Source organism: Muscardinus avellanarius, assembly GCF_963383645.1.
Source record: "Muscardinus avellanarius genome assembly, chromosome: 11".
Lineage (NCBI taxonomy): Eukaryota > Metazoa > Chordata > Mammalia > Rodentia > Gliridae > Muscardinus > Muscardinus avellanarius.
Window position 1 is genome coordinate 72,949,179 of NC_137797.1, and position 13,418 is coordinate 72,962,596.

Genomic DNA, 13,418 nt, shown 5'->3' on the forward strand with positions numbered 1-13,418 from the left:
GGCTTCCCCATCTTGGCTCAGTCTAGAGATACAAGATGCTCTGGCCTTTTCCAAATCACAGGGTTGAGTCCCACATTTATAAACAGCAGTCAAAGACTTAGGGCATTACCTCCCTCCCCAGATCTCATTTAAGCTTGATCACTCTCCTTTTACCATCAGAACGCCACGGAATCTACTTGGTCCCAGAGAAATATTTGCACTATACTAATCAACAGGATTACTGGAGCTAACAAATTTTGTCTTCTTATTGATAAAAGAAGGAAGTAAGATTGCTTCTCTTCCAATTAAAGTAGAATAAGAGGATTCAAATTGAGTGTCTAAGGTTAGAGCTCAGTAATTATACTGATTCTTAGAGTTCTAAAATATTGGTTCCTACCATAACTAGGGGAGTTATAACCTCCCATCATTTTTGTAACAGACGAGAACTCTCAAGTGTGTTGGGGGAATGGGTCAGGAGCCACTGCAATCTAGAGGTTGGTAGAGGTGCAGCAAGCTCTGCAGGGGCAGGACAGCAGAGTTGGGGCTTTCAGGCATGAGGACCAAGGGCCCTGCGACTTACCAGGATACGGTCAAAGGCTGATGGTGTTCCACCCCGCTGCACATGCCCCAAAACAGTGACCCGGGTGTCATATCCCAGACGCTTTACTACCAGCTGAAAGGAACAAGAAAGGGACACACAGAGTCAAGGGGAGAGAATGAACAGGTACTCAGATAAACCTTGTGTGGTCTAGCCTTTTGTACTGTGATAATTCCAAGTGGGAGGAAAATGGCAGGAGGAACCTTGAGAGAGATGTGTTTGTACAAGAACCAAAGGGAAATAGGCATGGTGGTGCATGCCTATAATTTCAGTACTTGAGAGGCTGAGATAGCAGGATTGCAGGTTCGCAGCCAGCCTCAGCTGCTTAGTGAGGCTCTCTGCAACTTATTGAGACCATTTCAAAATAAAAATTAAAAAGGGCTGGGGTGTAGATCAGAGGAAGAATATATCTGGGTTCAATCCCCAATACAAAAAAAAACCCAACGGGAGATGCAGAACTGGAAAACTCAGAAACCACAAGGGAATGGGTGAGGGTGGTTATGGTGCTGAGGCCCCTGGTTTCACTCATACTAACGTTCTTAATGTCTTCTGAGGTGATTGGTTTCCCATTTTTGTCAATTGCACCCTCGGCCACAATGATGATGTTGAGACGAGAACCACGGGTCCTTGTCTGGTCAGGAACAAAAGGAAAAGTGGTCAGCGGAATGAAACTGACGGTTGGAAAATGGATCATCAGTGGAACAGGTTGAGGGGCTTTTTAAGAGCAAAATAACGTACCTCAGAAAGCCGACGACAAAGGTGCTCTTCCCAGTCATCATCTGGCGGACATTCAGGAATAAAAACCCAGTCAGCCCCACATGAGAGAGAAGTAACAAGGGCCAGGTATCTGAGACAAGAGCCAGAAGCATGGCACTAGAAAATGCAGTCCACAGGTAACCTTACCATACCTAACAAGGTCTCCTAGTACCATGGCTGGTGGAAGGTCTAGGGATCCCATGTTTCATTCTTGGACTGAGGTAAGAGCACTGGGCCTATTAATGACATGCTGTCTCTCAAGAGCACCTTCTATTCCTGTTTACCTGTCTCAACAGCTTCCATCTCAGAGACTGCCTGTCCTTTTATGCCTGAGTGTGTGCACACACATATGTAAATGAGTAAGGGAGGTGGAATAGAGGCAGGGAAAGGGGTCACATCATGAGGAACATGTAACCTCCCCATCTACCACTGAGAGACCTCACTGGATTCCTGGGAAGAGGCAAGGGACATTTCTGGGTCCATGGCACAGTATGTCAGGATGGGGATCTTACCCACAGTGGCGGCCCATCACTTCTAACACAAATGTCCTCTGGTGGCTGCAAGAGACAGACATAGGACTTACACAGGCCACATTTTCCTATGGCCAGAATCAAGCCACCACTCACATCTAGAAGTTAACTTCTGAGAGGTGCTTCATGCCACTAGGCCTTCCTGCAGGTTTCCTGAGAGATCAGGGAGATCTAGGGAAAGCAATTTAGTCACAAGGTGTCCTCCCTAGATTCGAGAAAATACAGCAGTGAAAGTGTCAATCTGGAGACTCTGTTCCAGAGATGAGTCAGGAAAGGGAAGGGCACAAAGAGAAAAAAAAGTGGTGACCCAGGCTTGTAATCCCAGCATTTGGAAGGCTGAGACAAGAGAATTACAGTTTGCAGACAGCCTCAGCTACTTAGTGAGGCCCTCTGCAACTCAGTGAGACTATGTTTCAAAATAAAGAATAAAAAATAGGGCTGGGCATATAGCTTGGAGGTAGAATGCCCCTGGGCTCCATCTCCAGTAACACCAAAAAAAAAAAAAAAAAAAAAAAAGTGAGGCGGGACTAGCCTAGGTTGGAGTCCTGTGGGATCACCCTGGGATACCATTACCCTTTTGTCCTCCCAGCCTCCTGCACTGCCTCCTCCTTGGAAGGGGTAGCTCAGGCTTTGAGCTCCCTGGGTCTGTCTCAGTCTGGACACTAACCATTTAGGGGCCCCACAGGTTGCTGAGACCTCAGGGCTACATGTTTGACAGTGGCTAAGTCAAATCTTTGGCTTTGAGGCAGCAGTACAACTCTGTTGTTCTAGGGATAATTCTTAGTTAAAAACAATGTTCTAGCCGGGTGTGGTGGCGCATGCTTGTAATCCCAGCATTTGGGAGGCTGAAGACAGGAGCATCGCCGTTCTCAGACAGCCTCAGCTACTATTTAGTGAAGCCCTTTGCAACTCAGTGAGACGCTGTTTCAAAATAAAGAATAAAAAATAGGGCTGAGGGAGTAGCTTGGAGGTAGAATGCCCCTGGTTTCCATACCCAGTACCACAAAAAACAAAAAACACCAAAAAACAAAAATCAATGTTCTAGCCCCAGAAAACTGGTCATAGATCAAACACTTTAATTTTCATTAGCCCTTCACCCTTATCCTGTCCCATCTGGCATCCTCTGCTGCCTACCTCCAAAGCCCACATACCTCTGAGCAGTAGTGGTGATGGCATCTACAATCTCTACAATCCGGTGCAGGGCCGAGTCAGTGCCAATGGTCATATCCGTGCCACAGAAATCATTGTCAATTGATCCAACCAGCCCCACGATGTTCAGGTAGCTGGATTTTGTAACCTCTTCAGCTGTGATCTTACCTACATGGGAAGCAAAGCAGGAGCCACTGAGTGAGGTACCTGACATGCCTACAGAGCAGATTACTTGAAAGAGAAGAAACTGTAGCCAATGGGAATTGTGAGCAATGGCAGAAAAAAAGGAGGGCAGTGACTACCTATTTGTGTCTGGTTAACATTTTTCTCCACAGGGAGGGAAGAGGTACATGTACATACATGTGCATGTGCATATGTACACACACAAACACACACAGAAACACAAAAAATCCTGACATAAATAATGTCTCACCAGCTTTCTGGAGGTCACTCAACAAGTCACTCCACTCAGAACGGAAAGTGTCAGCCCCAGTGAGGCTGCCATCACCCCCAATAACACACAGATTGGTGATCCCAAGCTTCACCAGGTTGTGGGCAGCCCGAAGTCGTCCTTCTCGGTCTCGAAAGTCCTTGCACCGGGCACTTCCAATCACTGTGCCTCCCTTTAGGGGAGAGGTAGAAGTCAGCTCCCCATATGACATAACCAAATTTAAGCTCAATATGCTCAATAAAATACCCCCTCCCAACACTGTGACCGGTTAATGTAACCATATGACTCCCTAGGAAGTTTCCTTTCTAAAGGGAAATGATGCTGGCTGAGAAATCATACAGCGAATCCCAAATCCTGCTACGTATCTTGGAAGACGGTTAAGATCAACCCATTTCACTAAAGACTTTAACATCAAAGTTCTATCTTCAAAGAACAAAGGGAATGCACATGTCTGTTGACTTTTAGAATAATCTTCATCTTTCCCATCTTTTTATAAGTGTAAAAAGTAGCAGCAACTTCAGTCTTTGAAAAATTTTTCCTAACATTATTGGACTGACATTATTAGGCTGTATCTAAACTATTGTTAAAAACTCATCCCACTGTGCTTGGTACTATTTTTCCTCTCTAAACCACTGAGATTACCCAGGCACTGCCGATTCATTTCCTTTAGTTCCTATGGTGTAAGTGACAGGAGCCATAACACACAGGTATTCATAGGAAAATAGCTCTAGGTGCAGAAAGCCTTAAATCCCCAGGACTTAGAGATATCCAAAAGGAGGTAAGTAGACTTGGCATTTTTACAAATTATATAAGGTCCCAGGCATCCACATTGGGGTACTGGTGAAGAATTCTGGTTCTTGGGTCACCTCATGACAGGCAACATTGCCTGTAGAGAGCCTTCACTGGGCACTCTAGGCACTGAACATTAAATCTGTTCACATGGATTTTTTTCTTTTTCTTTCCTTTTTATTTATTTATTTTTTCTTTTGTGGTATTGGAAATTGAACCAGGGGCATTCTACCCCTGAGCTACCCACCCCTGAGCCCTATTTTATTTTATTTTAGTTTATTTTTGCAGGTCTGGGGATGGAACCCAGGGGCATTTGACCTCTGAGCTACACCCCCTGCCATATTTTTTATTTTATTTTATTTATTTATGTATTTATTTTAAAACGTCAGCTTTTATTTGTTTGTTTATTTATTTATTTATTTTGATGGTACTGGGAGTGGAACCCAGAGGCTTTCTACCTCCGGGTTATACTCCCAGCCCTATTTTATATTTTTATTTGGAAACAGGGTCTCACTAAGTTGCTGAGAGCCTCACTAAGTAGCTGAGGCTGGTTTCGAACTCGTGTGATCCTCCTGTCTCAGCCTCCCAAGCGCGGGGATTACAAGCGTGCGCCACCACACCTGGCTTTTATTCTTTATTTTAAAACAGGGTTTCACTATGTTGTGAAGGGCCTCACTAAGTAGCTGAGGCTGTCAACAAACCATGATCCTCCAGTCTCAGACTCCCAAATGATGGGATTACAGGCATGCACTACCAGGCCCAGCTTATTTTTTATTTTTGAAACAGTATCTCATTAAGTTGCAGAGGGCCTCACAAAGTTGCTGAGACTGGCTGTGGGCCTGCCATCCTCCTGTCTTAGCCTCCCAAATACTGGGATTACAAGTGTGTGTGTCAATACACCCAGCTGTTCACACGGATTTTTTAGGAGATTTAGGTGAAGAATGGGGATATGAATGTAATTTGTTAATTTCTCGGTCAACCAGCAAATGGTTATATTTCTGCTATGCTAGCCCACAGTGGATACAAAATAGAAGGAGCCTAGAATGATGTAAAGTAAGTAGCATAAATGGCTGTAATTACAAAAAAAAAATCAGTATATTCCTAGGGTTTTTTGTTGTTCTTGTTGTTGTTTTGTTTTGTTTTGTTTTGTTTTTAGGCTCTGAAAGGCTATGTAAGTTCCTCCCTCCATTAAACAATCTGGTTTCAGGTCACCTCATCTCCATCACATGAGGACTGGCAGATTTCACCTCTGCTTCTGTGCTAATGCTCTGGTAAGGCTATTTTCAGGGCCAGATCTTCCTCGTGACCCTAGAGCAGAACTTGCTTATGTGTCAGTTCCAAAAGTCTTGCCTGTGACCTTTCCATAAAGAGCAAGCCGTTCTGTGGTCATTCTCCCACCCCCTTCTCTACTCCAGGAAACCAGGGTGATGTTTTCAAATGCAAAGAGTAAAGGGCAAATATAAGCCCTTCTCATGTCACTGAATCCCTCCACATTAAACCACATGGCAGGGAATTGGGGAAACCAGGAGCCCAAACCAGAGTGGGATGAGACAAGGACAGGACAAACATGGAGCGGGGGCTCTCTAGAATATACCAACTGAAGCCGGGCGTGGTGGTGCATACCTGTAATACCAGTACTTGGGAGGCTGAGACAGGAGGATCATGGCCAGCCTCAACTACTTAGTGAGGCCTTCCACAACTTAGTAAGACCCTGTTTTGAAAAAAAAAAAAAAAAAAAAAAAAAAGAGCCGGGGGGAATAGCTCGGAGGTAAAATGCCCCTGGGCTCAATCCCTAGTCCTGCAAAAAAAAAAAAAGTACATACCAGCTGAAGCATCATCGAAACGCTCTCCCAGGTGGCCTCCTTGATGTGATCTCCACCATCCACCAAGCCTTGGTAGCCCTGTGGGGCACATTATATTCATTCAGCTTTTTCTTGGCTTCCCCTAAATTCCTAGGACTAAGGCAGGATCCTTCAGAGGAGGGTCTTGAGATCAAGCCACTTCATTCCATTAGTGATCCCTGTATACTTGTGGCATTATCATATTTAGTATAATCCAAGGAAAGAGGCGTCAACTTTTTTAATACCCTGCTCTAGTTTTTCCCATCTCAAAACATTAGAATATCCTTCCTAATACTTGATTTTAATTCCTCTTATTTTTGGCTCATCTTACTTCCTCCAATCTGCTTCCCAGGGAGACTAGATAACAGATGGTTTTAATAACAACAGAGGAAAAAGAGATGGGAATATTGGAGAGAGAGAAGGAAAGAAATATTACTTTTTATGAGACAATAAAATGTAAGAGAAGATGCCAGATGTAGTGGCACATGCCTGTAATCTCAATACTTAGGAGGCTGAGACAGGAGGATTGCAGATTCTAAGCCAGCCTCAGCAGCTTAGTGAGGCTCTCAGAAACTTAGTGAGACTCTATTTCCAAATAAAATATAAAATAGGTCTGGGGCTATAGCCCAGATGTAGAAGACTCCTGGGTTCCATCCCAAGTACCACCAAAAAAAAAAAAAAAAAAGGTAAGAGAAGGGCAGGCAGACTTTACAGAAACAAGAATGCAAAAATAAGTGAAGCATGAAAGGGAACAGAGAGAAGGGAGTGTAGGCGGAGATAGAATCTCAGAATATTAAGCAAACTCAGAGACACAGTGAAACTCTTTCCTTCTGGGGACTGACCCCAGCTAGATACTAAGTTTGCTGTTGAAGACTACCCTTTTCAGCTCCTCTCTCTGTGTGGGAGGAGGGGGAAGGAAGATGAAGAGTAACTTTTTTTTTTTTTTTTTTTTTTTTTTTTGCATTGAACAGGCAACATGGAGACCCTGTTTGCAGAACTCTGGGTCCCAGCACCATTACTAGAGCCAAGAGTGGGGAAGAGTGACTCATGGAGAGAGAGACAAGGGAAAGCAAATAGTGATGTAATTAGGAGGTAGGGAAAGAGAAAGTGGGAAGGGGTGGGAAGCCAATTAGGCAGGGAACAGAGACAGAATGATAGAGCACAGAGTAGAGAACTAACCTCATGAACAAAGAAGACACGGGCACCAGTAAAGATACCAACTCGAACCACAGCCCTGACAGCAGCATTCATGCCTGCGAGGAAGAAAGAAAAAAGTCAAGAAGGGGCTACTCCTAAGCCACATGGCCCTGGAATTCACAGATGCTACATCTGGCTAAAGACTGGAGTCAGGCCTTTCTTAGGCTTTTTCTAATTACTGCATTCAATGACAGTGGAGCCCCAGATACCCCATTCATTCCTTCTTTTCCCCCAAATCCTGCCTTTCCTAAGACCTGTCCTTGCCAGGACAATCTGAGGAATAATAACAAAAGCAGTAAACAAGCATTTCCTTTCTTTCTTTCTTCCCTTCCTTCTTTCTTTCTTTCCTTCCTGCCTTCTTTCTCTCTCTTTCCTTTCTTTCCTTCTTTCTTTCTTTCCTTCCTTCCTTCCTTCTTTCTCTCTCTTTCCTTCCTTTCTTCTTTCTTTCTTTCTTTCTCTCTTTCTTTCTTTCTGCAGTACTGAGGATGAAACCTAGGAGCATTCTACCTCTGAGCTATACTCCCAGCCCTACTTTTATTCTTTATTTTGAAAAAGGGTCTCACTGAGTTGCAAAGGGCTCACTAAGTAGATGAGGCTATCCTCCAACTACAATCCTCATGTCTCAGCCTTCAGAATGCTGGGATTACAAGCATGTGCCACCATGCCTGGCCTAACAAGCATTTTCTTAAATGTGTATTGTAGAATAGACACTGCTAAGAACTGGCCAAATATCATCTCATTTAATCCTAGCCACAAACCTGGAGTTGCCTTCATTTTATAGATTTAGAAACCAAACCTCAGAGATGTCAGGGTTACTTAGCTAGTACTCTAAAATGTTCAAATTTGGGCCAGGAGTAGTGGTGCATGCTTGTTATCTTAGTACTTAGGAGACTGAGAAAGGAGAATTGCAGATTTGCAGCCAGCCTCAGCAACTTAGCAAGGCTCTCTGCAGCTTAGTGAGATCCTATTTCCAAACAAAAAAATAATAATAATAAAATAGGTCTGGGGGTATAGCTCAGAGGTAGAATGCCTCTGGGTTCAAATCCTCAGTACCACAATTAATAAGTAAATAAATAAATAAAGTAAGTAAGTAAGTAAGTAAGTAAGTAAGTAAGTAAGTAAGTTCAGATTTGAATCCAAGTCCTAAAGAGTAGTCCTATTGACAATTGTGCCATACCCTACTACTCTCAGGGGTTACGCCTAGGATTTTCGAGCTTTCTGCACTAAATTTAAACATCCAGCGTTAGTGGGCTCTTTGGGAGAAGACATGACATTTTGCAGTTTGGTGACCTGATGCATCCAATCTGTTCACAAGTATATCTATTATTTGATGGTGGATTCGCCCAGTCTACATGCACAGCTTTTTAGTGTCACCTGAGTTGGTCTCTCTTCCACTGTATGCCACACAATTGTGACTCTCTGGTTCTCACAGTGCCAGAAGAGGTCTGTGACCAAATGTGAAGTCAGAGGGAACATACTCTCTTTGTGGCCTTCTCCTAGCATTTCAGTTAACAGAGATTTATTGATTTTCTTCCTGCAGCCCTGTATATTAAGATATGTATGGGGAACTAAAAGTATGCTGTGAATTATTCTCTCTGATTCTACTAAAGAGGAAAATTAGAACTAAAATAGAAGAGGAGAGCTTTTCCATTTTTCACAGATGGGTATCATTCTTTTCCTAATAGCTGCTCAATGACAAGAACTCCCTTAGAGCAATGTGGAGGAGCCAACCTGTCCCAAAACACAACCTGTAGTGGGTGTCCCACACATGTGTTCCATATCGGGTACAATGCTACTAATACTGTGCTATTCACGACTTTATTGGTGAGAGATGGGAGAAATCCCTACCCTGTAATGTGAGGAAGGGTTCATGGTGATGCTCAAGTATCTTAGAGACATGGTGAATCAACTTCTTATGAACCACTTTAGCCCCTCTTTTACAGATATACCAGTACATCTTTTTCTTTCAATATAAAATCTATGCACACTGGGCGTGGTGGCACACGCTTTATAATCCCAGTGCTTGGGAGGCTGAGATAGGAGGATCGCACAGGTTCGAAGCCAGCCTCAGCTTAGTGAGGCTCTCGGCAACTTAATGAGACCCTGTTTCCAAATAAAGTATAAAATAGGTCTAGGAGTATAGCCTGGAGGTAGGAAAACCCCTGGGTTCCACCCCCAGTACCACACACACAAAAAAAAGTTGTAGACAATGAAGGATCTCTGAAGAATTTTGAGAGCAGAGGGACATGACAAGCTGTACATATCAGAAAGATAACTAGATAACTCTCTATGACAGGCAGCTTGTCAGAGGGGTCACTAGGGTTAGGATCGGACATCAGACATGAGGAGGGGATGCATTGGAAGACTGGAATTTGGGACAAACCAGATACTGGACAGAAGCTATCCAGGCAGGACACAGAAACAACAGAACTTATACCTGATCAGTAATGTTATCAGATTTCAGTGTTGAAGGAGGAATTTCCCCAGTGACTTGGGCAAAGGGCCAAACTATGGTGACATGACTTGAGCAGAGGCAGGTTTGGGTCTGGGAAGGCAGGCAAGGGATGGTACAGTCACACTATGATATGCTGATTATGACGATCTGTAGGACAACCATGTGGACTTAGAAGAATCTGTCTCAAGAGAATATGTAGAGCCGGGCGTGGTGGCACACACTTGTAATCCCAGCATTTGGGAGGCTGCAGTTTGCGAACAGCTTTAGCTACTTAGTGAGGCACTCTGTAACTGAGACCCTATTTCAAAATACAGAACAAAAACTAGGGCAGGGGGTGTAGCTCAGAGGTCAAATGCCCCTGGGTTCCATCCCCAGACCCACACACACAAAGGAGAGAATAATGTAGAATTAGAAAGAAACAGGGTGCCAGGCATGGTGGCGCATGCTTTTAATCTCAGTACTTGGGAGGCTGAGACAGGAGGATCCAGGTTCAAGGACAGCCTCAGCTACCTAGTGAGGCCCTTTGCAACTCAGTGAGACCCTGTTTCAAAATAAAGAATAAAAAACTGGTCTGGGGCATAGCTCGGAAGTACAATGCCCCAATCCTAGTACTGCAAAAAAAAAAAAAAAAAAAGGAACAGGGCAAGGAATTGATGGGGTTCCATGAAAAAAACTAATAGCAACAAGAAAGACAAAGAACCAGGGTTTAGCAATGTCTTGGAAACAGTTGCAAGAGGTGGGAACAGTGCCAAATCTTCTGATTATTATCTAAGATAAAAACTCAAAGGTTGGGCTTGTCAGCAAGAGGCACTTGTGAGCACTTGTTATCACAGCTTACTTATGACATCACTAAGGCAAGGCCCCATGAAGTCTAGAGGGTTAAGTCCTTACACTTACTTTGAAGGAATCAAAAAAAATTTTGTAGAGGGAGGGACTTCTCTGAACCCTTAGGAAAAGCCTAGGTTGTGAAAGGAACAAAGAATCAACACAGAGACATCAATGCTTGAAGAGAGATGAATAGTGAGCTCACTAAGATCAGAGCACACATGAAACTTATTGGTTTTCCAGCCACCACAAGCCTGTGGGATTCTCTACTGGATACCTAGAGTTCTGGAATATGAAACTATAATCTTAGGAAATAAGAAAAAATATTCTTCTAAAATGTATATGGCAGAATGCTGTTTCCTGCTCCCAAGCTGAGTAAAGAGGAGAGAGGAGTGAAAAGAAACAAATGTCTTAAAAATTTTCAGTACAAAACAAACAATAAATAGTGGCAGAGAATATCCAAATCTATGAGCAAAAGACATCTCATAATAAGGAAGATTTTCTTCTGTTCTCCCTGTACTTTCTTTATACCTCAGCCCCACATTCTCCAGAGGTTGTTCTTCCTGCCTCTAAACTGAATGTTTTCCTAGAAATCAAGTCTTAAGACCCACTTTGTGCTCCTGTACCTGTGCCTCAAACCTCTAGGTCCCTAAAAATCACAGACTGGTGTGTAGAGATAGTTCTTACTCAGGGGCCCAGTTATTCTTTGGGCTCTCCGATCCAGCCTCACTGGCCTACCCTGGCTCTAAGCAAGTCCTCTCCAGACTCTCCTTGGCTATTCCATGTTGCCCTAAATAACTCTCTATGAACAGCTGTCTGGCTTATTAGAGCAAGACAAGGGATAAAATTACAAGCACCATACAAGAGGTATTCTGGGTACAGCCAAGAAGGGCTCTGGAGAACATTAAAAGCACATAGCTTAGAGTTTCCAATTATAGCCTATTGGGAAGAGGCTTTGGGAGAAGAGCTATAGGTGATGAGTCTCTATGGGACTAGACAGAAAAAAACTAATAAATTACTTGGTCACAACTTTTGAAAACTGATGGCTGAAAAGTTTCTTTCTACCTAAGCTTTGAATAAATTTTTTTCAATTATGAGAAATAAATGTTAGGTGTAAATCATACTTTATAATGGATATATAATTAAAAATTAGAAACCCTAGAACAGCAATCCAGAGAGGTAATAGAAGAGAGATGAATAGTGAGCTCACTAAGATCAGAGCACACATGAAACTTATTGGTTTTCCAGCCACCACAAGCCTGTGAGATTCTCTACTGGATACCTAGAGTTCTGGAATATAAAACTATAATCTTAGGAAATACGATTTTTTTTTTCGTGGTACTGGGGGTGGAACCCAGGGGTTGTCTATCTCTGAGCTATACTCCCAGGCCTATTTTATATTTTATTTGGAAACAGGGTCTCACTAAGTTGCTGAGAGCCTCACTAAGTAGCTGAGGCTGGCTTTAAACCTATGTGATCCTCCTGTCTCAGCCTCCCAAGTGATGGGATTACAAGCATGCGCCACCACACCCGGCTTTGTGTGTATGTGTGTGTGTGTGGTACTAGGGGTAGGACCCAGGAGCTTTTCTACTTCCGGGCTATACTCCCAGACCTATTTTACACTTTATTTGGAAACAGGGTCTCACTAAGTTGCTGAGAGCCTCACTAAGTAGCTGAGGCTAGTTTCGAACCTGTGCGATCCTCCTGTCTCAGCCTTCCAAGCGCAGGGATTACAAGCGTGCACCACAATGCCTGGCTTAGAATTTCATTTTCTACCTGTCTCAGTCCTGACATGTTCCTGTGAGGTCCTATGAATTCATAGGTGAGATATTTCCCCAATACACTGTCCCTATCACTGAGCTTCTTGGCCTTGGCTCAGCTGGGCACTTTAGAAATTAACATATCCAGAGCCCCTGTTTCATGAAAGATGACCCTTCCTTCCAGCAGACAGAACATCCCTAGAATGTCTCACTGGTAAGGATCAGAAGCTGGTTGAGTCTACTCTTAACCCATGTTCAGTCCTAGGCTTCTGGGGTCTTTACTCACTCTCTCTCTCTCTCTGCCTCTCCTTCTCCCTCTCTCTCTCTCCCTTTAGTCCTCCCTCTCCAAAGAGCTCTTTTTCTTCATTATTTCCTACTCTGTGCGTGTCACATGGGTTTTTTAAGCAGTCTTTCTCTTTTCCTAATCTGACCATCTAAATCCATAGGCCATTCTACCACAGGCTCAAATCAACACTCAAAGAGTTTATGTTGAGGTGGGCATGGTAGTGCACACTTGTAATTCCCGCACTTGGGAGGCTGAGACAGGAGGATCGCATGGGTTCGAAGCCAGCCTCAGCTACTTAGTGAGGCTTTCAGCAACTAAGTGAGACCCTGTTTCCAAATTAAAAAAAAAAAAAAAAAAAAAAAAAAAAAATATATATATATATATATATATATATATATATATATATATATTTAAAAAAAGGTCTGGGAGGTAGAAAGCTTCTGGGTTCCATCCCCAGTACCACCAAAAAAAAAAAAGAGTTTATGTTGAGCCAGGCATGGTGGCACATGCTTGTAATCCCAGCATTTGGGAGACTGAGACAGGAGGATCGTGGTTCAGGCCAGCCTCAGGTACTTAGTGAGGCCCTTTGCAACTCAGGAAGACCTTGTTTCAAAATAAAGAATTCTACCAGGAGGTAGAATGCCCCTGGGTTCCATCCCTAGTAACACACACACACACACACACACACACACACACACGAGTTTATGCTGAAGATATCAGAATTAGCATTTTCTACCAACAAAGAAGTGAGAAGGAATAAAAGCCAGACCAGAGTCTCTCTAGTCTCCACCAGAGTTCTTCA

At 43.4% G+C, this 13,418-nt stretch overlaps 1 protein-coding gene across 3 annotated transcripts in view; it reads right to left on the reverse strand.

The window, feature by feature from the left end:
* The window catches only part of PFKM (phosphofructokinase, muscle), a gene marked incomplete at both ends in the record, with an annotated part of 48,462 nt that overhangs the window by 7,790 nt on the left and 27,254 nt on the right, over positions 1-13,418 (reverse strand). For 2 of the 3 annotated variants that reach the window (XM_080705254.1, XM_080705256.1), the window contains 8 exons: positions 560-652; positions 1,113-1,208; positions 1,316-1,424; positions 1,846-1,890; positions 3,015-3,180; positions 3,446-3,635; positions 6,076-6,153; positions 7,273-7,346. In XM_080705254.1, the coding sequence (XP_080561380.1) occupies positions 560-652; positions 1,113-1,208; positions 1,316-1,424; positions 1,846-1,890; positions 3,015-3,180; positions 3,446-3,635; positions 6,076-6,153; positions 7,273-7,346 (851 nt within the window). The remainder of the gene's footprint in view (positions 1-559; positions 653-1,112; positions 1,209-1,315; positions 1,425-1,845; positions 1,891-3,014; positions 3,181-3,445; positions 3,636-6,075; positions 6,154-7,272; positions 7,347-13,418) is intronic. The other variant, XM_080705255.1, reaches the window with a different exon arrangement.